The 24,852-nt window shown below is 37.5% G+C and overlaps 1 protein-coding gene across 11 annotated transcripts in view; it reads right to left on the bottom strand.

Moving 5' to 3' along the window:
- The window catches only part of LOC111169837 (histone-lysine N-methyltransferase, H3 lysine-36 specific), a 131,735-nt gene that overhangs the window by 34,144 nt on the left and 72,739 nt on the right, over nucleotides 1-24,852 (bottom strand). For all 11 annotated transcript variants that reach the window (XM_022564369.3, XM_022564373.3, XM_022564368.3 and 8 more), the window contains 8 exons: nucleotides 23,569-23,693; nucleotides 21,307-21,577; nucleotides 19,656-19,765; nucleotides 15,002-15,077; nucleotides 12,426-12,544; nucleotides 11,345-11,488; nucleotides 8,593-8,716; nucleotides 2,025-2,225 (listed from right to left, as the gene is read on the bottom strand). In XM_022564369.3, coding sequence (XP_022420077.1) covers nucleotides 2,025-2,225; nucleotides 8,593-8,716; nucleotides 11,345-11,488; nucleotides 12,426-12,544; nucleotides 15,002-15,077; nucleotides 19,656-19,765; nucleotides 21,307-21,577; nucleotides 23,569-23,693 — 1,170 coding nt within the window. The remainder of the gene's footprint in view (nucleotides 1-2,024; nucleotides 2,226-8,592; nucleotides 8,717-11,344; nucleotides 11,489-12,425; nucleotides 12,545-15,001; nucleotides 15,078-19,655; nucleotides 19,766-21,306; nucleotides 21,578-23,568; nucleotides 23,694-24,852) is intronic.

The raw sequence follows: 24,852 nt of genomic DNA, 5'->3' as shown, positions 1-24,852 counted from the left end.
GGAAGCACTACTAGATCAAGAGACCTTAAACACCCAATTCCCCAAGAAAAGTTCAGATGAGAACTATATGATAAATGGCCTTAAGGAGTCCGATCCCACAACAGTAAGTGAGTCTACCTCAACAAGAATAAGCCCTACTCAAACCACTGTCCTGACTGGAAAACAGAATCAGCTGCAGACGAAACGGTGGGGGCTGGTGTGTGTGTACAATCAGATTAAAAGACCAGATGGGAGAAACACTAATGCTTGCTTTCCTTGGCTGGTACTCTGTGATTCTTAAAGCCTTTTAGGTGAATGAATGAACCTCTCTACCTCCCCCCCCCATGAGATATATCCTCTAACATACTTCACAAACTAAAAACCACTACCAAACCACCCCAATGCTACCTACAACAGCAGCTGAAAAGGAGAAGGTAGCTGACAGTTAAGCTGCAATTTTGATCAAGCATGTTACTGTACTTAAGACTGACAAGATCTATAATGCCAGGAAATCACCTTACAGAAGATATCGCCAGTCTGATTAAAAGAAAAGTCAACACTGCCACATTTTTCCTGCCAAATCCCCTTTGGGAGAAGTGGGCTCTTTGGGCATACAAGCATTTAATAGTAGAGATACAATATTTGGCTTTCAGAGAAATCAGTAAGAGACCCAATAGTACTGAGCAGAAAGAAATGATTGGGGCTTCCCTAGTGGCGCAGTGGTTAAGAATCCGCCTGCCAATGCAGGGGACACAAGGTCAAGCCTTGGTCCGGGAAGACCCCTCTTGCCGCAGAGCAACTAAGCCTGTGAGCCACAACTACTGAGCCTGCTCTCTAGAGCCCACGTGCCACAACTACTGAGCCTGCGTGCCACAACTACTGAAGCCTGCATGCGCCTAGAGCCTGTGCTTCACAGTAAGAGAAGTCCCCGCAATGAGAAGCGCGCTTGCACCACAATGAAGAGCAGCGCCCACTCGCCACAACTAGAGAAAGCCCACACACAGCAACAAAGACCCAACGCAGAAATAGATAGATAGATAGAATCCGCCTGCCGATACAGGGGACACGGGTTCGAACCCTGGTCCAGGAAGATCCCACATGCTGCGGAGCAACTAAGCCCCTGCACACAACTACTGAGCCTGCACTCGAGAGCCCGTGAGCCACAACTACTTAGCCCATGTGCCTACACCCCATGCTCCACAAGAGAAGCCACTGCAATGAGAAGCCTGCGCACCGCGAGGAAGAGTAGCCCCCGCTCGCAGCAACTAGAGAAAGCCTGCACGCAGCAACAAAGACCCAATGCATCCAAAAAAAGAAAAAAAAAAAAAAAAATCAATAAATTTATTTTAAAAAAAAAAAAAGAAAGAAATGATTGTTTTCCCACTGGGAATGGATTTAGAAACTTGAGTTTATCTGCACCCACATAATAGTTTTGGAAACCTCAGCTCTCAAGCTAACCATGAAGCAGGAAAAAATTTTCTGGATAGGAATTTCCATTTTAAAAAATAAAACAAATCAGCACAAAACAAAAACCTCAATTCTGCCCTATATGCATGTCTGAATGATATCACATCTGATAACCATACATATAAGGGCCCACAGAAGAAGAATACACTTTATTCTGATGAAGGAAGACATCCAGCAGAGGAAAGTCCCTGGCGGTCCAGTGGTTAGGATGCTGTGCTTTCACTGCAGAGGGCGCGGGTTCAATCCCTGTTTGGAGAACTAAGATCACACAAGCCACATGGCGCAGCGCAGAACAGAACAAAACAAAACAAGATGTCCAGCAGAACACCTTTTCAAACTAAATGTCACATGAATTCCAAATATTTAAAACTACCACATAATGCCGGGGGTTCCATAAAGCACATGTAAAAATGTGGTGACTACTAAATTTGTCCATTACTCTTATCTCTCACATAAAATGCTGGTACTCTGACAAAAGCTAGAGGCTATGAAGAGATATGCCAGATAGCATCTGAAACATCCATTGCCAATGAGACTGAGGTTCTATAATTAGATTGGTCTACACAAGAAACCCATACCTTTAGATGCAGAAACACTGGCTGGATTAGCAGCATGGCAGGTTATACATATGTGGAGGGAACACCGGAAGCCCTTGTTCTGCAAGACAGTGGGTGGATATTTCTGGACACACTCTTCATGGTAAAACTTTCCACATAAGGGCAGAAGGCACCTTTTAACATCTTCCCCACTCTGCTTGCATACAAAACAGGTATGTATTCCTAGGAAACAGGAAGAAACAAATTAATACTAACTCAAGAATTCACTCAATGCTAAACCATTAGATGAAAAGTTAGTGAGTACACAATTCTGCACCAAATTCCAACATGGGGTGGGGGTGGAGGGTGCCCACACCACAAAGCAATTCTCTGATACCAGCTGGTATCCTACAATTCAACTCAATTCTGACACCATCTACTTGGAGATAATATCAGATCCCACAGATTAAGTAAGGGTTCAGTCCTACAAGACTGCCTCCCACCCCAACCCTTACCAGTTCTAAGTCAAGGCTGTCATCTGTACTTCTGACCAACTGGCTATAAATCAGAGGTTGGGTTCAATTAACTTGCAAGAGTGGGTCACAGAACTCAGAGAAACACTTTACTTACTAGATCATCAGTTTACTAAAAAATGATGTAGTTCAGGAACAGCTAGTTAAAAGAAATGCATAGAGTAAGGTATGGGGAAAGGGCTCAGAGCTTCCAGGGCCTCTCCAAGCATGCCACTCTCCCCTAATCTCCATGTGTTCACCAACCCAGAAGCTCTCCAAACCCCATCCTTTTGGGTTTTAATGGAGGCCACATTACATAGGCACGACTGATTAAATCACTGGCAATTGAGGACTAATCCAACCTCCAGCACTCTCCCCTCCAAAAAGGTCAGGGGGAGATGGAACCCTCTAATCACATGGTTGGTTCTCCTGACAACCAGCTCCCATCCTTAGCTAGTTCCAAAAGTCATCTCTCATTAACATAAAAAAAGACACATCTTTATAGCCCTCATCACTTAGGAAACTTCAAGGGTTTCAGGAGCTCTGGACCAGAAACTGGACAAAGACCAAATATATATTTATTAAAAATCACAATATCATAGTGAAGAACATTATAATAGACTGATCAGGATGACAACACAAACTTACTGAACAATCTTAATACCACTATTAAGGGGGAAAATTTAATACATGTTTGCTGATGTGATGCTATAGGAAGTACACATCCCCCACAAAGTATTCTTGCCAAAGGAAAATTGATTTGACCTGATCCAGCCTCTAGATCTAACTACAAGTTTCCATGAAATACGGAGGACAGAGGAACAAGTTAAAGGGACACCTCAAGGATGCAATCAGCCAAATTAGGATGTAGAAAACTTGGCAGACAAATGACCATTGTCTCAAGAAATAAAGAATATTAAAAAATTGGGTGAGGGGTCCCTCAAATATGTGCAGTTATTGGGATCCAGCAATGAGGTTTGTCATGTAGGGGTGACAAGTAAGGTTTGAGTTAGCACAGGCCCAGTAGGGAAACCACATTTGGATACTGAGCACTTAAAATGGCATTAATCTAAATTGAGATGTGTAGTCAGTGTCAATACACGTTGGAGTTTGAAGACCTAGCACATAAAAAAGAATGTAAAAAATTTCAGTCATTTTCACATGATTATATGCTGACATATTTTGAATATATTGGGTTAAATAAAACATATTTTTGTTGTAAAAAAAAAAACAAAAATAATTGGGTGAGGGGAATAGTACTGTTGTAGATTAAGAGAAGTTTAAGAGATTAATTTTTTAATTAAAAAATACAATACAGGAACATTATTTGGATCTTGATTCAAAACACTATAAAACAATATATTTTGAGACAAAGTGGGAAAATTTGAAAGTGGGACTGGGTAGTTGATGACACATAGGAGTCACTGTACACAATGGATATATATTTTTAAAGTGTTAAAAAAATATGCTAGTTACATATATTTTGAACTATATGAGTAAAATGAAGCAAGAAGTTGATAACTACTGAAGCTAAGTGATGAATATGTTGAGATTCTTTATACTGTTCTCTCTACTTCTGTATATGTCTGAGGATTTCTGTAATAAAAAGTTTAAGAGAAAAAAAAAATTCTACCTCTCGCTGGGAAGCAAAACAATGTAAGGGAAAGAGCCCAGGCTTGAGGGACAGACAGACCTGAACACGAATCCTGCCTTTGGCAGCTGCTGGAAATAGGAACACAGTAAAATAATTCACCTCATCTTTATAAACAGTGAGATCACCAACTAATAATAATTTTAGAAAAAAATTTTAAATAAGTATTTGAAAAGAAACAATCTACTGCCTGATACTGAATAACTGGCAGCCAATACTTAACTGGAGTAGCCTAAATTATGGTATGGTCATCCTACTATAGGAAAACAGGGTGACCCAGAAGAAATAGTAAATGACTCCTTTATTCTTACTCTATACATCTTTACTAAAACTAGGGTAAAATTTTCTACCCTCAAAAATAATAACCTCTCTTTACCTCACATAACATATAAAACTTAATATAGATATCACAGACCTAAATGTGAAACAAAAATTTAAAAATTTTCAGCAGAAAACAAAATCTTCGTGACATTGGGTTAAGCAAGATTTGTTAACCAAAGTCCATTAAAAAAATTTGATAAACTAGACTTCTTCAAAATTAAAAACTTCTGCTCTTCAAAGGATACCATTGAGAAAATTAGAAAACAAGTCACAGATTGGGAGAATAATTTGGAAAGTATATATCTGATAAAGGACTTGTAGCCAGAATACATATAAAGAACTCTTAAAACTCAACAGTAAGGGAACAACCCAGGACTTCCCTGGTGGTGCAGTGGTTAAGAAGGCGCCTGCCACTGCAGGGGACACAGGTTCGAGCGCTGGTCCGGGAAGATCCCACATGCCGCGGAGCAACTAAGCCCATGCACCAAAACTACTGAGCCTACACTCTACAGCCCGCGAGCCACAACTACTGAAGCCCACGCGCCTAGAGCTTGCGCTCCACAACAAGAGAAAACACCACAATGAGAAGCCCGCACACTGCAATGAAGAGTGAGTAGCCCCCGCTCGCCAACTAGAGAAAGCCCACGCACAGCAACGAAGACCCAACACAGCCATAAATAAATAAATTTATAGGGAGAAAAAACCCCCAAATTAAAAAATTTTGAACACTCTTCCTCAAAGAAGACAGAAAAATAAGCACATAAAAAGATGTGCAACATCATTCATCATTAGTGAAATGCACATTAAAACCACAATACCACTACACATCTGTCAGAATGGCTAAAATTAACAAGACTGACAATACCAAATGTTGATGAAGATGTGGCAGAATTAAAGCTCTCACACACTACTGATGGGAATATAAAATGGTACAAACACTTTGGATGTTCCTTGAAAAGATAAGCCTACCATATGCAGCCATTCTGCTGTTAGATATTTACACAACAGAAAAGAAAGTGTATCCATACAAAGGATACACAGTGCTTTATTTATAACAGCCAAACCTGAGAACTACCCAAATGTACATCAATAGATGAGTGGATAAACAAACTCTTATATCCATACAATGGAATACCACTTGGCAATAAAAAGAATGAATTCTCAATACCTGCAACAATGTTGTTTAATCTCAAAGTAACTATGCTGAGTGATGGTTTCAAAGGTGTATGTACACAAACACACACCAAAACGTCAAAGTGTACACTTTGTGTAGTTTACTGTACATCAATTATACCTCAATAAAGCTGTTTTAAGAAAGAAAATGAATTACTGATACACACATCAACACAGATGAGTCTCAAAAACATGCTGAGCCAGACACAAACTCTAAAAAAAAGGCAAATCTCATGTGCTCTGAACAGAAAGCAGATCACTGTTTAACCTGAAATTGGTGATGGGGGTGAAGGGGTGAGGTGCAAAAAAGACTGACTGGGTCTGATCACAAAGGAACTTTCTGGTGTGGGTGTATACATTTTATCGAAACCTATCAAAACATACATTAAAAGGGGTACATTTATAGTAGGCAAATTACTCTTCAATTAAATTGATTTTTTTAAAAAGTAGTTCTGCCTTAGATTAGCCTGGCTCAGAGAATACCACATCATAATAAAGATGAGACTAGCAAAACTGGATCACTGGCACAAAAGGCAGGAAGATCTCTCTAAATGGTTATCATCAAAAAATCCACAAACAATAAATACTGGAGAGGGTGTGGAGAGAAGGGAACCCTCCTACACTGTTGGTGGGAATGTAAATTGGTACAGCCAGTATGGAGAACAGTACGAAGGTTCCTTAAAAACTAAAACTAGAACCACCATATCATCCTGCAATCCCATTCCTGGGCATTTGTCTGGAGAAAACATGGTCTGAAAGTATACATGCACCCCAATCTTCACTGCAGCACTAGCAGTGATAGCCAAGACATGGAAGCATCCTAAATGTCCATCAACAGAAGCATGGATAAAGAAGATGTGGTACATATATACAATGGAATATTACTCAGCCATTAAAAAGAATGAAATAATGCCATTTGCAGCAACATGGATGGACCTAGAAATTGTCATACTGAGTGAAGTAAGTCAGACAGAGAAAGACAAATATCATATGATATCGCTTATATGCGGAATCTAAAAAAAATGATACAAATGAACTTATTTACAAAACAGAAACAGACTTAGAGAAGGAACTTATGGTTACCAGGAGGGAAGAGCTGCGGGGAGGGATAGTTAGGGAGCTTGGGACTGACACTGTACTCACTGCTATATTTAAAATGCGAAAAAGAATAGATATATGTATAACTGAATCACTCTGCTGTACAACTGATATAACACAACATTGTTAATCAACTATACTCAAATATAAAATAAGAAGTTAAAAAAAATTTTAAAAAAAAGAAGAAGATCTTTCTAAGAAAATTAAGGCAATAGAGATATGCACATATCTAAAATTTGTTTCTAAATTTTAATTACAGGGCCGGGACACCGTATAGCACATAATGATCAAAAGCCCAACGTGTGTAGAAGGCAAAATAACCCCACAACTATCTTGTCTTCCAGCTTTTGTACCTACACTGCTGAAAGTGGTAGCAGAAAGATGAAATAACTCAATCTGACATGGCCATCTATTTACAGACACAAGTTAATTTCACCTCTTATTTCCCACAGGGGCTAGTCTAAGCCTACACTCTTCCCTTCAGGTTACAAACAATTTTTTTCCACCATTCTCACCAAGCCAAGGAAAAACCTCAGTGTTCATCTCCCTCACAATTACATGGTACATTCCCTTTTAATCTTTTTATCTCTTCAAGATTATCCTCTCCTGTCTCTGTGACTGTACTCCAATTATTCCCCCTCCTGTTACGGAGATTTATTTCCCTACACAATTCTTAACCTTCATCCTACTCAAGATGTTCTTCCTCCTGACCCTCTAACATCCTCCCTTCAGCTACTGCTCCCTTTTCCACTGAAGTCAAGCTTCTGTAAGAAATAGTGTATACTGCTACCCATTCATCTTTCAGTTTGGATTAGTAAGGCACTCTCTCACTGCCAAATACAATAGATCCCCTTTTCACTCTAGAACCTCCTTGGTCTGTTTGCCCCATCTGCCTCTGCTGATGACACCCCATCCCCATGGCTTCACAGACATTCCTTCTTGAGTAGGCTCCTCCTCACCCTCCAGTAGCCCCTTTTAAGTGGATATCCCCCAGTAGTGTCATTAGCCCTCTTCTCACTCTACAGACGCTTTCTCTTTGGGCAGCATCATGCACACCTACGGTTTTTAATGACTTACGAGCATAAAATCTTTACTGTCAACCCTAATTTCTTTACTACTTTCATACTGTAACATCCATCCATAATGCTGAAAAAAGAGCAATCTCCTTGAGAGAGCACAGCTGTGAGGTGCTTTACAGGCTGGTCTCATCTGACCATTCCTAGTTTCTGACCCAATCCGTATATTGTAACTCTCACAAAATAGCTCTCTTCTTTTTGCTAAGCAGTTTTACTGATGTATAATATACACAGAAAAGTGCACACATTATAAGTTCACAAATAATCATGAAGTGAACACATTTCTTGATCACCACTCAGATCAAGAAACATAAAATATCATCAGTAACCCAGAAGTCCTCCTCGTCACTACCTATGCCTCACCTCTTCCCTAAAATATCTTAAAATATCTTAAACTCTAAACATACTGACCTATGTGCTTCCTGTTCCCCAAATATTTCATACTTACTTTATTACACCTTCTATCCTTCCCCTCCACACACCAATTTCTATTTCTCTCTTAAAACCAAACTCAGATATCTTCCTCTGTAGCACTGGTGCATCTTCATTCACACAGCACTTTAACATTCACAACAACATGTTTTGCACTGTATTATACTATACATTCATTATTCACTTGAGTTTTTTTGAAGGCAAAGACCACAGAGCACCTATCTCTATGTCTGTAGGAATTAGCCCAGTATTGCCACCAAAAAAAGTGTCTCCAATAAATGATTTTTTCCTAAAAAACTTAAAACTCAAACCTTCCTTGGAAGAAGACCTTTCTCTAACTACTTTACCTGTGCGACATTCATTGCAGATAAATTTTCCTCTGGGCATTTCAGTTAGTCCAAGGCACTCCAGGTGGAAAGCCCCACAGCACTGAGCCTCACATAATAGCAGCTCACCCAGTTTCTCACAGTTCTGTTAAGAGAAAGAAAACAGATCTGTCTATAGAAAAAGATTTTTAAAAATCCCAAGCAGAAGGTCTTCATTAAAGCAAAAGTTAAGAAGCAGCTTTGCCAGAAACAAAAAATCCCACCATTCATTCAGCTAGTATTTAATGATTACCTCTCCCTGGCTCCCATCATTCTTATATTCTAAGGATACAAAGATATAAGTAAACAATTAAACAAACAAAAGATATCAGAAAATGTAAGTATTTGGGTAGAGCCCTCAAACAACAACTTTGGATTGGGTGATTAGGAATGACTTCTTAGACTGGGCTCTGAATGACAAGTCAGCCACATGATCTGAAGAAGGGACCAAGAAGGCAGAAAGTACAGAAAGCCCACAGACAGGAAAAATCATGGCATTCCTATGAATCACAATGAAAGCCAGTGTCACTGGACGAAAGTGAACAAAAGTTAGAAGTGGTAGAAATGAAGTAAGAAAAAGGCAAGCAAGGGCCTGACTGTGTGGCCTTACAGATTACGGTACAGAGTTTCAGATTTTATTCTAATTGCAAAGGTGTGCCATTATAATGAGCGCTGTACCAAGGGAAGGCTGAAATCAGGTATTCATCTAAAAACAGATCCCTATGACTGCTACATGAAAAATTTCAAGAGTAAAAAGGTGAGAGGAAAAGCAGAGATAATCGAACAGGTTACTGCGATGGTTCAAGCAAGAGATACTGGCCAGCTGGGACTTGGGTCGTAACAGTCCAGAAGGCCCTGATTAAGATTTGAACAATCCCTGAGATACACCTAGAACCATATTAAAATCAGAGAGATCACCTTTCTGAGACAATCTCACTAAAACAGGGTGTCAATGATGATACAGCCTTAGGAAATAAAGATCGGGATCTGTTGCTTTTGAAAACGTTGTATGATTTATGAAAATTCTGCACATTCCCAACATTTGTTACTTTTCACCCCTCTAATATCCTGACTTGTTTCCCCACAGTGATTAGCAGAAAAATGATAAAAATGAAAAAACTCTTATACTTATTCTGTAAGACAAGAAAGGGGGAAAGATGGCCAGGCAAGTCTAATATCCTCAAGAACCCAATGAAACAGAACAGGTCTTGGCCACTTAACATCTAAGCTTAAATAAGCAAACGAGTAGGAGAGCTTTGGGAATAAAAGGCCAGAGGCAGCCAGGGATTAAGAGGGGACCCCAAGGGATTCTGAGCTAGTCTTTCATGTTTGGCTCTCCCATGATCTACTATTCATGACCAAAAATTGACAAATGCCATAAATGTTACATGTTTTGTTTTGTATATTCAGAGTGCCAGCAACATCAGCTTTCCTGCACGATAAACAAATTCGCCTTCATCACTTAAACAGGAAAACTTCAATTACAGTATGTACTGAGGAATAAATTTTTCAAATTAACCAAATGTTACAGACTAACCCTTTAATTGGGATGACCATGTAATTCATCCTTCAAACTAGGACACTTGAGCATGAAAGGAGGTGCTATTAATAAATTATACAAGCACAACAGATTTAAACAAAGACTGATCCAAACAAACAAGGACCATGGGTTACAATACCTTACTTATATGACAATCTTTGTGGGCTTAACAGTCTCTGAGGAGTAACACTGTTTGGGAGCAGGTCTGAATATAATCAACCTTCTTTATATAGCAGTGAAATGAACAGACAAAGAAACTGAGTTGAAATTATACTGGCCATAATAATATTCTAGGCCTGGGGAAATTTTATTTTTTAGCAGTTTCAATTAGAAAAAAAAAAAAACTAATATTTTCAACTTTTTATATGCCAGTTTTTAAGTATTTACAAGGTTAAATCAAGACCATGAAAAGAGAATATAACCAATGCATCCATTTAACTGACTCTACTCCCAAGTAAGATAAAGGCATTTGACATTAAAGTGGAGGCACATTTCACAGAGAAGCAAGACAACATAGTGGTTAAGACTCAAAACCCAGATTGCCTGGGTTTGAATACTGGCTTCACTGAGTGACTACAAGCAAGCTATTTAACCTCCCTGTACCTCAATTTTCTTATCTATAAAACAAGGATAATAATGATCCTCTATCTTATGAGATTGTTATGATAACTAAATGATGTAATATTTACAAAGTGAATGGAAAAACACTTGACACAGTAAAAAAAACACTGTATAAATGTTTATTAAATAAATAGAAAAATACAGGTGGTAGGTTCTCTAAAGTCAGTACTTTAAAGCGGAAAAAAACAACAACAACAAAAACAAAACACACACACACACACACACAGAGAAACCCAACAATCTATGTGAAAATTCTCCTTGAAAAATTCCTTAGAAACCCAAACATTCTCACACCATGAGAGGTGCAGGAAAATTATCTTTGGCTGAGCAACCACAGATTCACCCCTTCCATCTCAGACCTACTCCAGGGCATCTACCCAGGGGCAACACTAAATATTTCTCTTCTTTTTTTGTGGGAAGAGAGAACAGTTAAATCCTTAAAGTAAGTGATTCCACTGGAATCATCCAAGAGAATTTTTACTCTAACCATGACTAGGTCATCAAGAGACGGGAGGGGACTTCTCTTAAAAGATAAGCATGCAATTCAAATGCAAGTGGGCAAACATTCTCTACCTGACAAACATTCTCCTTGAGTGCAGCTCCTCCTCCTCGTTCACCCTGCAGTTTTTTAGATACAGGCATTCCGTGGTCATTTTCTACACCCTCCTCAATGGTCTCCTTGGGGCTTGCAGCTGTCCTGTGTGTCATCAGTTCTCCCTTGCAGAGAAAAAATAACGCCCCACATCTATATTATTGATGTCTCCTCCATCTGACCCCCTCCCTCTGGGCTGCTATTTGTCTAGCCATTAAGCACTTACAGATGTTCAGCCAATCACGTGGGCGGACTGCATGCAATGTTAGTTCTAACCCTGCTGTGATTGGGCGGGTAGTGGGCGCCTCATGCCCTGCCACTAACTGCTCTGAGGCTGTTCCACTGGAACTTTTTGAGCTGTTCCATTTTAAGGTTTCACTAAGGGAGAGAAAACATTCTTAAGTTTATTTGATTACTTATTTGTCCTTCCAAGATCAGTGTTTCCTAAATAATGCCCCCCTTGGGCATTCTATTCAAATTGTCCTGGAAAGAAACACTCTGCATCATAATATGTGATGCTGACCTGACTTGTTCTAATTCTCTTTTAACCTGAGTTGGAAAGCTAGGGATAGCATCAATGGCTGCACTGATGCTCTTCAAGAAAATGGCTTTAAATCTGTTTCCTAAAAGTCGCTGTTTACAAACATTACTCTAAAATTAAGCAGTTGGTGGTCTCAATAAATAAGCAAATGAGTTTTTCCCCTAACTGCAGTCTCAACTTTTAAAGGGCAATACCAAGTTCATCTGGATTATACAGTTACTTGATATTGTGCTCTCTGGTTTTAGAACAAGTCTACTTCATGATGAAACAGTTATGTATTTCACCTGACACCTAGAGCATGGGGTGTGATCTTTTAAAAAGGTCACACCTACAGCTGCCATAGTGCTTTGACTTATTTCTACTAGAATCAGATTCATCTTTTTCTCCAGGATTCCTTATCACTACTAGCTGTTTCAACAGAATACTATTTTTAGGTAAACTCAAAGGGAAAAGGGATGTGGCCTCTACTGTGAAAAGCAGCTTCGCTTTGGAAGGTCAAAAGATGAAGAACTGCATAATACCTCGGAGCTTGGAGTTTCTTTTGATGAGTTGTCATTTTTCACTTTTTTACAATGCACCTTGGCTGTAGCATGTCTCTGTCGTTTTCGCTTCCTTGGTTTATCAAACAGCTTGGTGGTGCCTAGGACAGGAAAACAGGTGTTACCTGCTGGCTGATCACATGCATGTCAAAGAACTCCTATCCTCAACTAAAGGGACCTCACAGAATTATGGAATGTTAGAGTAAACACCAACCTTAATTTTAATTCTCCAACTTTGTAGATGAGGAAAACAAGGGCAGAGGAAAAAAAAAAAAAAGACTTACCCATTAGTATATAACTAGTTGGGGAAATGGCTACATATATATAAATTCTGCCTCATATGGATTAAATAGTAAACATACAGGTTATTAAAGCAATTTCATTTTATATGATTGAAATGAAAGACTTTCTAGTTCCACAAAGGACTTTAATATCCTACAGACGGGGAGGAAATGCATTTAGTAGTCAGGAAAAGATACTAAAACCTGGCCTCCAAGATTAAAGACAATAAATTATATCACTCTATGATTTAAGGATTAAGACAAAAACATGAAATACATAAGATCTGACTTATACGAGGAGAGAAAAATACCTCCCTCCCCCAACCAATACATTTTTGGCCAAAAGGATATTCATGCAGGGACTTCCCTGGTGGTGCAGTGTTTTAAGAATCTGTCTGCAAATGCAGGGGACATGGGTTTGAGCCCTGGTCCGGGAAGATCCCACATGCCGCGGAGCAACTAAGCCCGTGCGCCACAACTACTGAGCCTGTGCTGTAGAGCCCATGAGCCACAACTACTGAGCCTGTGAGCCACAACTACTGAACCCATGCGCCTAGAGCCCATGCTCCGCAACAAGAGAAGCCACCGCGATGAGAAGCCTGTGCACCACAAGGAAGAACAGCCCCTGCTTACCACAACTAGAGAAAGCCCGCGCGCAGCAACGAAGACCCAACACAGCCAAAAATAAATAAACGGGTTTTTTTAAATTAAAAACAAGGATATTCATGCAGCAGTACTATAACCCTGAATATGAATGCCTAATCTTGACATATTTAGAAAATGGAATTTAGTCTCTCACTCATTTTTTATTATACATAATTCAACTCTTTGTTATAGAAACATTAAGAGGAATCTTTAAAGAGATATTTTGTAAAATGTTCCAGGATATTTAAGCTAGGTATCAAATACTTTGGAAGACTGCTTTAGGGCTCTCTTCTTGATCTGCCTGATCGAGATGGAGAAGCTCTGCTATCAAAGCTGCTGACAGCCTAAGACTAAAAGGGAAGAGTTAATATGATGGCAGAATAAAGCTTCAAAATTCTCACAAGTTGAAACATTTAGATGAAATTTACAGAGGATAAAGTGCAGGTTGTAGGTTTTACAGAAAACTAAAGTACAAATGTATAGGGAAAGAGCTGATATTATTTTGAAAGCAGTTTTTTTTTTTTTTAAATCAAGCAAACAAGTTGACCAACCTATATTATAATTGCATACAGGGTTAAAATAAGTTAACATATCATTTAATTTACTTACTAAAAAACTTAATAATCACAGATCACATTCAAAGAAGTGTACATTTAAGACCACATAAAATATAATCTCCCCTAATATCCTTTGCTGATAGATCATATCTGATGCAGCGTGCTCAAATCTAAGCTAATATTTCAGGAATGACACCAATCAATAAATGGCATAGGCAGACAAAATGATCAAAGGGATAGAAAGAATTGGTATGGAGAAACACAGGGTGGATAATGAGACAGTAGTGTGGCAATAAATTTGGTCATGTCTGGATATAGTTCCCCAACCCTTCCAACCTCTTTCATCTTCGTGCTTATTCTACAAGACAGGGATAATATGAATAATATCCTAATTCGTTGTAATGCTTTAGATTCATCAGAGGTAACAGTCCTTACGCAAAGAAACTGGTAGAGTAGGTACTTAAACTATGATTATTTTATCTGTTATTGAATGAAGGACTGCCCATTCCTGCTGTGGGCAGAAATAAGATGACCAAGCAGAGGTTCCAGGAAACAGATTCCAATTTAATCTAGAAGATTCCCAAGGCCTTTGAAAGCAGCCATAATAGACTAGGCTCAAATGTAAGCTCTCTTTTTCAAGCATATGTTCATTGACCAAAGGTCACAGGTGTGATATAAGAAAGTAAGACTATGAAAGACTTGTCTAAGATGATTTGCAATTTCCCCCTCAACTCAAATTCTGTTATTTTCTGTCCTATAGGAATCAAAGCCAAGAAAGTAAGGATGCAGTATGGAGAATTATCTAATAAGAAAATTAAGGAGCTGATTTTTCTTTATTGTTCCCAACATTTCCTTAACACTAATTCTAATTCCATTTAACTAACTTCAGTATAAAGTTGGAAATGAATCAATACAATTTTCTAGTGTCATATGCAGTTTTAGGAAGCACATATTGGGCAAACAAGTCTTAGAACTTGCAACCTTACTAGTCCTGCTTAGTAACTTTTCTCGTTAACTGACAGGGTACTTCACACTTATTTTTGCAATACAGTTCTTAAATCTCAAAAACACTCACCTCCACCAAACTCTTTAGAACGAGATGCAGCACATGATTCAGTAATGTCATTCTCCAAGTGACCAGCTTCATAACACTACAAATAAGTAAAATGCATCATGTTTTACAAAGGAATAGAAAACAAACCCTTTATACTATGTGCCAAAAGCTGAACTGTCTACTGCCAAAGATACAGAATCTTGGCTGTTTTTAACAATTAAAGGAACAGTATAATAGTAAAGGGTTGAACAGAAACTTTGTGGGGAAAAGCATCAGATTTGGGTTTTTTTCATGCTCTAAAACTCAAAACCACCAACCACATACTCCGGTGGGGGGACTACGGACAACGACTGGCTTACTCAGAGACTCCCAATATATAAAGCAGATATAGAACACTGCTCTGATTAAAGTGGGAGAGAAAGAGAAAAAGTATGTGCTTATAGACCCACCAGCTCAATTCTGTTCCACACCACCATGTATTTAAAATCTTCCTTCTTAATGTTATACTTACAGCCACTGGATTTTACACAGGCTTATTTACTTGATGAATTCTAAATATTAAAAAGCTCTGAATCATGGAAAGTCTTTCTAATTTAAGTTGCTGCAGATTAATATAAATTAAAGCTACACTGAAACTACAAACAAAACACTTAACATTGGGAATTCCCTGGTGGTCCAGCGGTTGGGACTCCGCGCTTTCACTGCCAAGGGCCCCTGGTCAGGGAACTAACTAGGATTCCACAAGCCACGTGGCATGGCCAAAAACAAAAAAACAAGAAAAACTGTAAACGTCAAGAGTAACTCACTACACATTTTATTCCCCTACTACTAATGCTTGTATGAATTAGTTCTATTCCAAGAAAATGTCTTCTCCTACAAGAATAATATTCTTCATCATGACTGTAAAACAAAATTTAGTGGCCACAAAAGTCAATATAATGGATGCTATTCTTGCTATGAAGTTCCCAAGTCTGAGGTTAAAACAAGATAAAATGCAGCTGTGAATTTCTGAACACTTATTATATACATTAATAAATCATAAGAAGTGTTCCTCATGTTCAGTGTAGATCAGAGTCTTATGAAGTCAAATAAAATGAAGGAGCAAATGTTAGGTACCTAGTTAAATGGAACAAAACACTAGTAGACAAACCCACAAAATAGACTGCATAATTTAAAGAAAACTACCATCTATATTACTTAGATAACCAATTTATACTTCACTGTTTAACATTCACCCAAAAGCTGTGATGCAAAAACAATCAGAATGTTCCCAAAACTACAGAGAGTGATACAGAAAAAATTTTCATTAGTGATGTCAACAATTTTATAAGTTAAAATAGAGATAACAGCATGCACGCACACACACACACACCCCACACTACACTACATGAATAAAATTCCATCTGCTCTGCTTAGAATAAAAAAAGGGACCTCCCTGGTGGTCCAGTGATTAAGACTCTGTGCTTTTATTAAGATCCCGTGTGCCGCGAGGCGCGGCTGAAAAATAATAATAATAATAAAATATATTTTTTTAAAAACCCACAGAACTCTGTAAGTGCCTTGGAGGACATGTCAAAGATGCCAGTAACTTACTTTATGCATAATCTGGTAGGATATGCATTAAGTCTGTGCACTCTTAAATTACCACTACCTCAACAGACAATCCCTCTTTCTCTAACCCACTGACTGATCCATCCAAAGACAAGGTGTGGCCTGCCTGGTAACCCATGGTGTAGTCCCAAGATGGAGCTGAATCATGGTTTCAACCTGATGGCAAAATATACCTCACAGTAAGCAGGACCTTAACTGTGAAGTTGACTAGGTCAGATAGCAGAACTCACTTCTAAAACAGAAAAGAGGTCACTTTTCTCCAGGGTACAGGTCTAGCCATCACTAATAACTCTGGTTTTCTCTTGTTCTAGCACAAAATATGATGCCTATCTCCCTACCAAAAAAAGCTGAAATTCAACAGTGACAGTTATTAATTATTATATCTAATGCTTAAAGAGACCAAAAATATGAGAGACAGAGAACTGGATAGCTAACAGAGATTTTTAACTAATGGTGCTAAAACAATTGGACATCCACTTCAAAACTCCATCTCAAAAAATGAAGAACTGTATATAAGTCAAAACCATAAAACTCCTAAAAGAAAACACAGAAAGTACATCTCTGTGTTGATGTGGTGGGCAAAGATTTCTTGAAATAGACACAAAATATAAATAAAAGAAAAAACAAACTTTTAAAAATTCTTTCTCATGAAAGACTAAGGAAATGAATAGGCAAGCATCAGACTGGGAAAACATATTTAAAGCACATATATCTGACAAAAGACTTGTATCCCAAATACAAAGGCACTCCTAAAAAAGCAACCATAAAAACAATGAACAGCCCAATCAAAAATATAAGTGTGCTTGAACAGTTGTTTGATAAGATATAGGAATGGCCAGTAAGCACATACTAAGGGGCTCAAAATCAATAATCATTAGGGAATACAAATTAAAAACATGATTAGATATCATTTCATATCCACTAGAATGGCTAAACTTAAAATGACTGACAATCCAAATGCTATTAAAGATGTGGAGCAACTGAACTCTGATATACCACTGGCGGGAACGTGAAGTTGTACAACCACTTTGGAGAAGTGTCTGGCAATTTCTTTAAAAGGGATATATTCATGAGCCAGCCAGTCTGTACACAAACAGACTCAGAATATTCATACCAGCCTTATGATTAATAGCCCTCAAATGAAAAAATGCAAATGTGCATCAACAGGAGAAAGGACAAGCAAATTGTACTTGAACTACTACTGAAATAGCATCCTTGTGGATGTATCTCAAATACATGTGTTGAATAAAAGAAGCCAGTTAACAAAAACAAAACAACATATACGACATTCACGAACAAGCAAAACTAATCTATGGTAACGGAAGTTAGAAAATTTTGCCTCTTGAAGAGATGAGAATGGGGAGTTGAGTGAAAAGGGGAACAAGAAAACTTCCAGGGGTGATAGATACAGAGCATACTTAGTTTGGGTGGTACTTAACATGGTATATACAACTGTCTAGAGCCATCAAACAGAATTAAGATCTGTGCATTTTATTGGTGTAAATTAAATCTCAAAGAGTTCTGGGACACTTTCGCCTATATAAATTAAAACTATCAACTAAATCATGCTTTTTATCCCCTTAGGGAAAAAATTAACCCACAAACACGACAAGTTAAATTTCAGATTAGAAAACTGCACTTGGCAGAGCAAGGTCATACAAATTATACAATTTTAAAGGTTATACTCCATTTACAGTTATTAAAAAACAAATTAACACTATTTTTTAAGTAACCCAGTCTCAAAAACATTGAGGATTCAAAATTCATCTTATTCCTTCAAATCATTAACTTATATATGCCAATTATAGCTCCATAAAGGCAGGGGGGGTCATTCACTTAACTCGCCTGAATTCTTACTTTCAATGACATTTGCAGCACCTCACCTCTAGCAGTAAGACAACAGCCTCCCATGACTCACGCTGTACAATACCATTAAACTTATCACCTGATTGCAAACGTCACTTCCACGCTCAAAACGTGCAACTGAATCCCAGTTTCCCTGGCCCTTCCCATCTACCTCAGCCAACAATCTTGCGCAGTGGCTAAGATTTGAATAATATAAATCCAGGAGAGAAAGCACTGCAGAAGATGACCACAGCCTTACTAGAGTGTGGGGTACAATGAGAGGACAGTGAGTTAGAGACACATTGTCACTGAAGGTTGCACAAACTGCAGAGAGAGTTCGGAGGGCAGGAGATGAGTCTGAGAACCACCAAAAAGTCCGTGTCATAAAACTGCTTTGAGAAGAACAAAAGAACTAAAGTACATAATGTGACTCTTTAAATAAGGTATAAAAACACAAATAAATTAAATTTTACATTTACAGATGTGTGACTAACAAAAACTAGGAGCCTTAATATAGAATTAAAGGATAGAAGTTTGCTACAGCTAAGGAAAGAATTCCAAAAACTCTATTTATGATTTGATTACAATCTGCATTTTTTCTTTAAAGAAAAAGCATTTTTTAAAATAGGAAATCTGTGCAACTTACAACTGAATTTGTAACATATACACTGAGTTACTCCTCAAATACAAAGAGAGCAGGATGCATCCTAAGGAATCAATATCCAGTTATCGTCCATTATACAATTAGAAAATCATTTTCTGTTTCCAACTACAATTTAATGATGCCTTCTTGGCTAATGGAAACCAAGTTTGCAAAACTGAAGATCAAGTGTTTCTGCCTGGATTATAACTGAGCTAGGTCTTTTCTGAGGTATTATGCAGACAGGGCAATGGCATAAGAGTAGGTTAGTGGCTTGTAGAGACAGAAGTGAAGTAGAAATCAGGTAAGAGGTTTCGAGCCCAGAAAAGAAATTACAACAAACACAAACTTTACTCAACTTTAAAGCTTTTTTCATTTTCACTTGAAAAGAAAATCTAAAATCAAGTGATACACATTTTCCGTACAAATGCAAAACAGCCTCTCACCAAGTGTACTCTGACATTCTATAATTTCTATGTATATGTGCACTGATGTCATAAGTATTACTAAAAGATTTGTTTTTAAAATCCCCTATTTCCTGGATTAAACCCTATTTTAGAATTGACTAAAATAACATACCTTTTTAGTAAGGCCAAGTTCCCCTTTCTTGGGCATAAATCCAGGGTCTAAATCATTGGATTCAAGAAGTTTCTTAGTTGGTTTTCTCTGACGCTTACTTTCATAATTTCCTGAAATGCATGTATCTTTTCATTAGATGATTTAGAAACTGGGCACAAGCTAATTTTTTAAAAACCTATATATATATATATATATATATATATATATATATATATATATATAAAATTAGTCATTTTTTAGTATTTTTCTCAAAATATAAAAAATTAGTCATTTTTAAATATTTTTCTCATCATCTTGTGGGGAGGGACAAGGTAAACATTTATTTATTCTAAAATACTAGTTAACATAAAACAAGAAAATATTTCTCAATACAGACACAAACTAATGTGAGGATGTTCTTATGTCAGAGTGTGTGTGTATACACACTTACTAAAAACCATATATGTTGATACATTTTTTAAAAATCACAAATGAACTAAGGAGAAATCAAAAGGGCAAAACTCCCTTTAGAGCAATCAACTGGTGGTAAGAACAAAAGGAGAAGTGAGGTAAAGTAGAGCCTGAATTCTGGGCATAAGTAGACCAGGATTAGAATTCTTGTTCTGTTCCTAAATAAGTAAAAGACACTTGTTTACTTTGTAGGACTGCTCTTAGGAATTATATAAAAGAGCCTAATAACACAGTTTGGCACATAATGGGCAATGAGGTGGTAACTATCTTTATTATTCTTTTTTGATTCCACCTTATTTGATTATGCACAATTGGGATCCCTTTTTAAAGAATAACATCACAAGCTACTGTTGGGAATGTAAAAAAGTTACATCCAGGGCTTCCCTGGTGGCGCAGTGGTTGAGTCTGCCTGCCGATGCAGGGACACGGGTTCGTGCCCCGGAGCGGCTGGGCCCGTGAACCATGGCCGCTGAGCCTGCGCTCCGCAACAGGAGAGGCCACAACAGTGAGAGGCCCACGTACCACAAAAAAAAAAAAAAAAAAGTTACATCCAAAATTTTCCTTGGCTGACTACAATATTCAAGTCAGAAGGTTACTCCAATATTAAAAAAAAAAAGTCAGAAGGTGAATTAGAGACAGTATGTTGTTTAGATCCAATTCTCATCAGGTGACATGTTTATACAGAATGATAAAGTGAAAAGAAATTGGTAATTAACTTCAAGGGAGTATTCACACTCAGCTGCTTGCTATGTGTCAGGTAAATTTCTTTATACATTGCATCACAGTCTCCATTTTATACATCGAGGAAACAAGTTCAGAGGTTAAACAACTTCCCAAGTAACACAAAGATTGGTAAAGTCAGTATCTGAAGTATAATTTTTATGTGTTTACTCCACTAGTATGCAGTGCCCCTCCCCCAAACCCTGTTATCCTGGGTGTTGATTCACACTGTGGTTGATCAATAATCATGAAGAGCAATAACACTGAAAGAAAGTAGTTTTTTAAAAATATGTCTTCCTGACAGTACACCAATTAATGGTCATTAACTATATCCAATTAGCCAGTATTAGGGATTTCCCAGAATCAAAGTGGGTAGTTTGCTGTACAGAAATACACTACTGGCTTTCCATCGAAACATACTAAAATCTCCTGCTTCCTCTAATTATACCCACTTATATACTGAGACCCATCCCCATCTTACCTGGTGTTTTAACTAGCAATTCCTCAGACTCAAGGGCAGGCCGTGGAGAGACTTCCGGAGCCACAGGCACAGACAAGGTCAGCTGTGGCAACTCAGCATGTCCACCTCCAAGTTCTGACTGAGCCAAGGGCCCTTCCAAAAATGGAGCCTCCCTTTCAAGAACTGGAGGCTCTTCTTTGGTTGATATCAAAGAATTCTCATCCACCTGTTTGTTCTGAGCACTAGATCGACACCGGGCTAAAAGGCTTTCCTCTTCACGGCGGGAACTTACCTATGGGCAAAAGATAAACGTGGAATCCACAGGCCAAAGTCATTATAATTTAAGTGTCAAAAAGAATAATGCACTTATAAAGGAATGAAATTCTGACACGTGCTACAAATGGATGAAACTTGAAGACATTACACTAACTGAAATAAGCCAGACAAAAAAGGACAAATATTGTATTATTCCACTTATATGAGGTACCTAGAATAGTAAAATTCATAGAGACAGAAAACAGAATGGTGGTTGTCAGGGGCTAAAGGTATGGGGAAGTGGGAAGTTATTTTTTAATAGACACAGAGTTTCAGTTTGGGGCCATGAAAAATTTCTGAAGATAATGGGTAGTGGTGATAATGGTAGTGGTTGCATAACGATGTGGGTGTACTGAATGCCACAGAACTGTACACTAAAAAATGGCTAAAGTTGTAAATTTTATGTTATATATATTTTACTATAATTTTTTTAAAGGGTAAAAATGTCATTGGATTGAGATACACTGAAGCTATAAAAAGTCATTAAAGCCATAGTGATAATCTAAAAAAAAGAAAAAGGGCTTCCCTGGTGGTGCAGTGGTTGGGGGTCCGCCTGCTGATGCAGGGGACGCAGGTTCGTGCCTCAGTCCGGGAAGATCCCACATGCCACGGAGCGGCTGGGCCCGTGAGCCATGTCTGCTGAGCCTGTGTGTCCGGAGCCTGTGCTCCGCAGCGGGAGAAGCCACAACAGTGAGAGGCCCACGTTCCGCAAAAAAATAAATAAATAAAAGAAAAAAGAAAAAAAAAGATTCCCTAATATATCATCAATAAAAGCAGCTAATAATAAACTTCCAAAGTTGAGTTGGTAAATTAATGAGAAAGCAATACATGCCTTTCATGTATTTCAGTACTATAAAATGACAGATTGACAGATAATTTAAGTAGAAGAAATAATAAAATCTGAAAATCTTCATTTTGTAACCCCAAATGAAATTATTCATATAGAAAAGGATCTACAATTGATATTTTTTAAAAAACATCAGGGAAATGGCTGATGGGGAACAAGACATTCTCTTGGAGCCAAAGTAATTATACATATACTGCTGCTTGATCAAAAGAGGTAAAACATAACTGAAAAGAGAAATCAGTTAGTCACCGCGGTGAACTATTGAAGGTTAAATACCTTCCAATATCATACAACATATGACACCTACCATGTAATCTAGCCAAAAATGTTTAACTTGAATGTATCAAATTATTACTTATTAACTACTACCTAAAAGGGAACACAGACGCAATCACACAAATCAAGAAGGCAGATACTCTAAATGTGTTGCTCTCATTGCTTACATATGGTCATGAAAAGGGGGGACTGTCCTGGATTTAAGGTGATTTAAGAAATGTAACAACCAGATATAATGTGTAGTCCTAGACTGGATCTTGGTTTGGATAAATTAAATGTAAAGGTTATGAAATAACTGGGGAAATCTGAACATGGATTTGTTATTAGATAAACTGACCTTAATAGAGATGACCATGATAAATTGGTTGTGAAGAAAAATGTTGTTTCTTAGAGGTGCATGTTATTTAGGGATGTGGAGTCAAAATATCTCTAACTTACTTTAAACTACTTTGAGTTTAAAGAAATTGAATTTAAAAATAAAGCATATAAGGTATTATAACATTTGTTTATAGAATTAGGATCATACTATTCTTTTTAATACCCTATATTTTTTACTAAACATTTTATCATAACAATATTCCTAAATCAAATACATTTTGAAAGCAAAGGGGGAAAATATACTATATATACACACACTATACACACATAGTACATAAACTCATTTATACATTTCCTGTATAACTAGTACAGGCTAAGTACTGTGCCAGAAGCTGGAAAAAAAACCCTGAAAAACAAGATCCCAGTTAAGGAAATTATTGTCCCATGAAGATAAAATATGATATTGAAGGGAAAATTGCAGTATCCTAAAAGAACTGATGAAAGGTTGTTGAAATGGTGGAATGTACCTTGTGCACCTGTTCCTGTACCTTCTTTTGTTTTTTCTTAGGAGCAAATATCTGATCATATTCTTCTGTATATTCCAGAAGCCACTTGCTTGGCTTCCTAAGGCGTTTCTTCTCTGACCGCACAGCTAAAAGAGGAGAGACAAGTTCAGTATTAACCAAAAAGTTTGAGGGAAACCCAACGTTTTCATGCAACTATCTCTGTGCTTCCAAAGGTACAGAAGTAGGAAACTCACAAAAACACTATGGCTATTTGCTATGGTTTATCCTATGCAAAATTTGGGAGAAAGGAGACTTTTGTTGCTCTATCCACACACACACAGCCTATCCAATGTTAACGAAATTAAACTGAAACTAGTGTCCTACAGTTACAAAGCTAACATTAAAATATGGATTCTAAATCAGGTAAATTCATAAAAAACACAATGAATTAACATTTTAAATAACATCTCTCTGGACTATGCAGAATATTGGATGAATAGATGGTAGAATATTTACCTAATCAGCACTACCACATGAATTTCAAAAGCATTTTGCATATACTTTATATCATGGTTATAGTGAGTTTCACATTAGAAACATCAAAAATATATAATTAATAATATGTATACCATTATCTCAATAACATTAAAAAAATGTATGCCATGTATGCCAAAGACAGAAAAGATAAAAGAGAATATAGAATTTTGGATACTTTCTTAAAACAACAAAAAACAAACAAAAAAACAACTCTTGTCATGTTTTATGATCAAAATAGCAAAGTATCATGCCATTTTTCCTTGAATTAATGGTGAAACAAATATCTATTATTAATTTCCCTATAAAACTTCATCCCAGTTTTAATATACTTAACATGCTATAATCATTTTACTATACTGTAAACTCTTTGGGAACAGAGCCTAATGCCTACAGAACGCAGGATACAATCTACTCAAGAGGGCAGGAGTATTTCATCACACGATGACCTCAGAGAAAGCTATTCCTGCCTCATTTGAATGTGGCAATACTGGTGTTCTCTCAATAAAAGAAACACAAAAGTAGAGACCAAAAAGGAAAGGTCACAGGCTCAGCAAGCTTGGCAAAGGCTCTTACTCCCTAGCACATATGGAAACAAGCCATAAAACCTTCATTAGGACAAGATGTGGAAAAGAATTTTTTACTAATTCTAACTGCTGTAATTTCAATTAGTAAACAGTAGTAACACATCATTTAGTTTATTTCAAGTTAATGTAAAAGGAGGTGAAAACTTAGAACCACATAAAAACGTGAACATGGATTTTTATAGCA

The sequence above is a fragment of the Delphinapterus leucas genome, chromosome 3, assembly GCF_059928025.1.
Source record: "Delphinapterus leucas isolate spDelLeu-1000000601 "Yukka" chromosome 3, BTC_Dleu_Yukka2, whole genome shotgun sequence".
NCBI classification, from domain to species: domain Eukaryota; kingdom Metazoa; phylum Chordata; class Mammalia; order Artiodactyla; family Monodontidae; genus Delphinapterus; species Delphinapterus leucas.
Note: the sequence above shows the minus strand (reverse complement) of the source record. Positions and strands in the feature narration are given on the sequence as shown.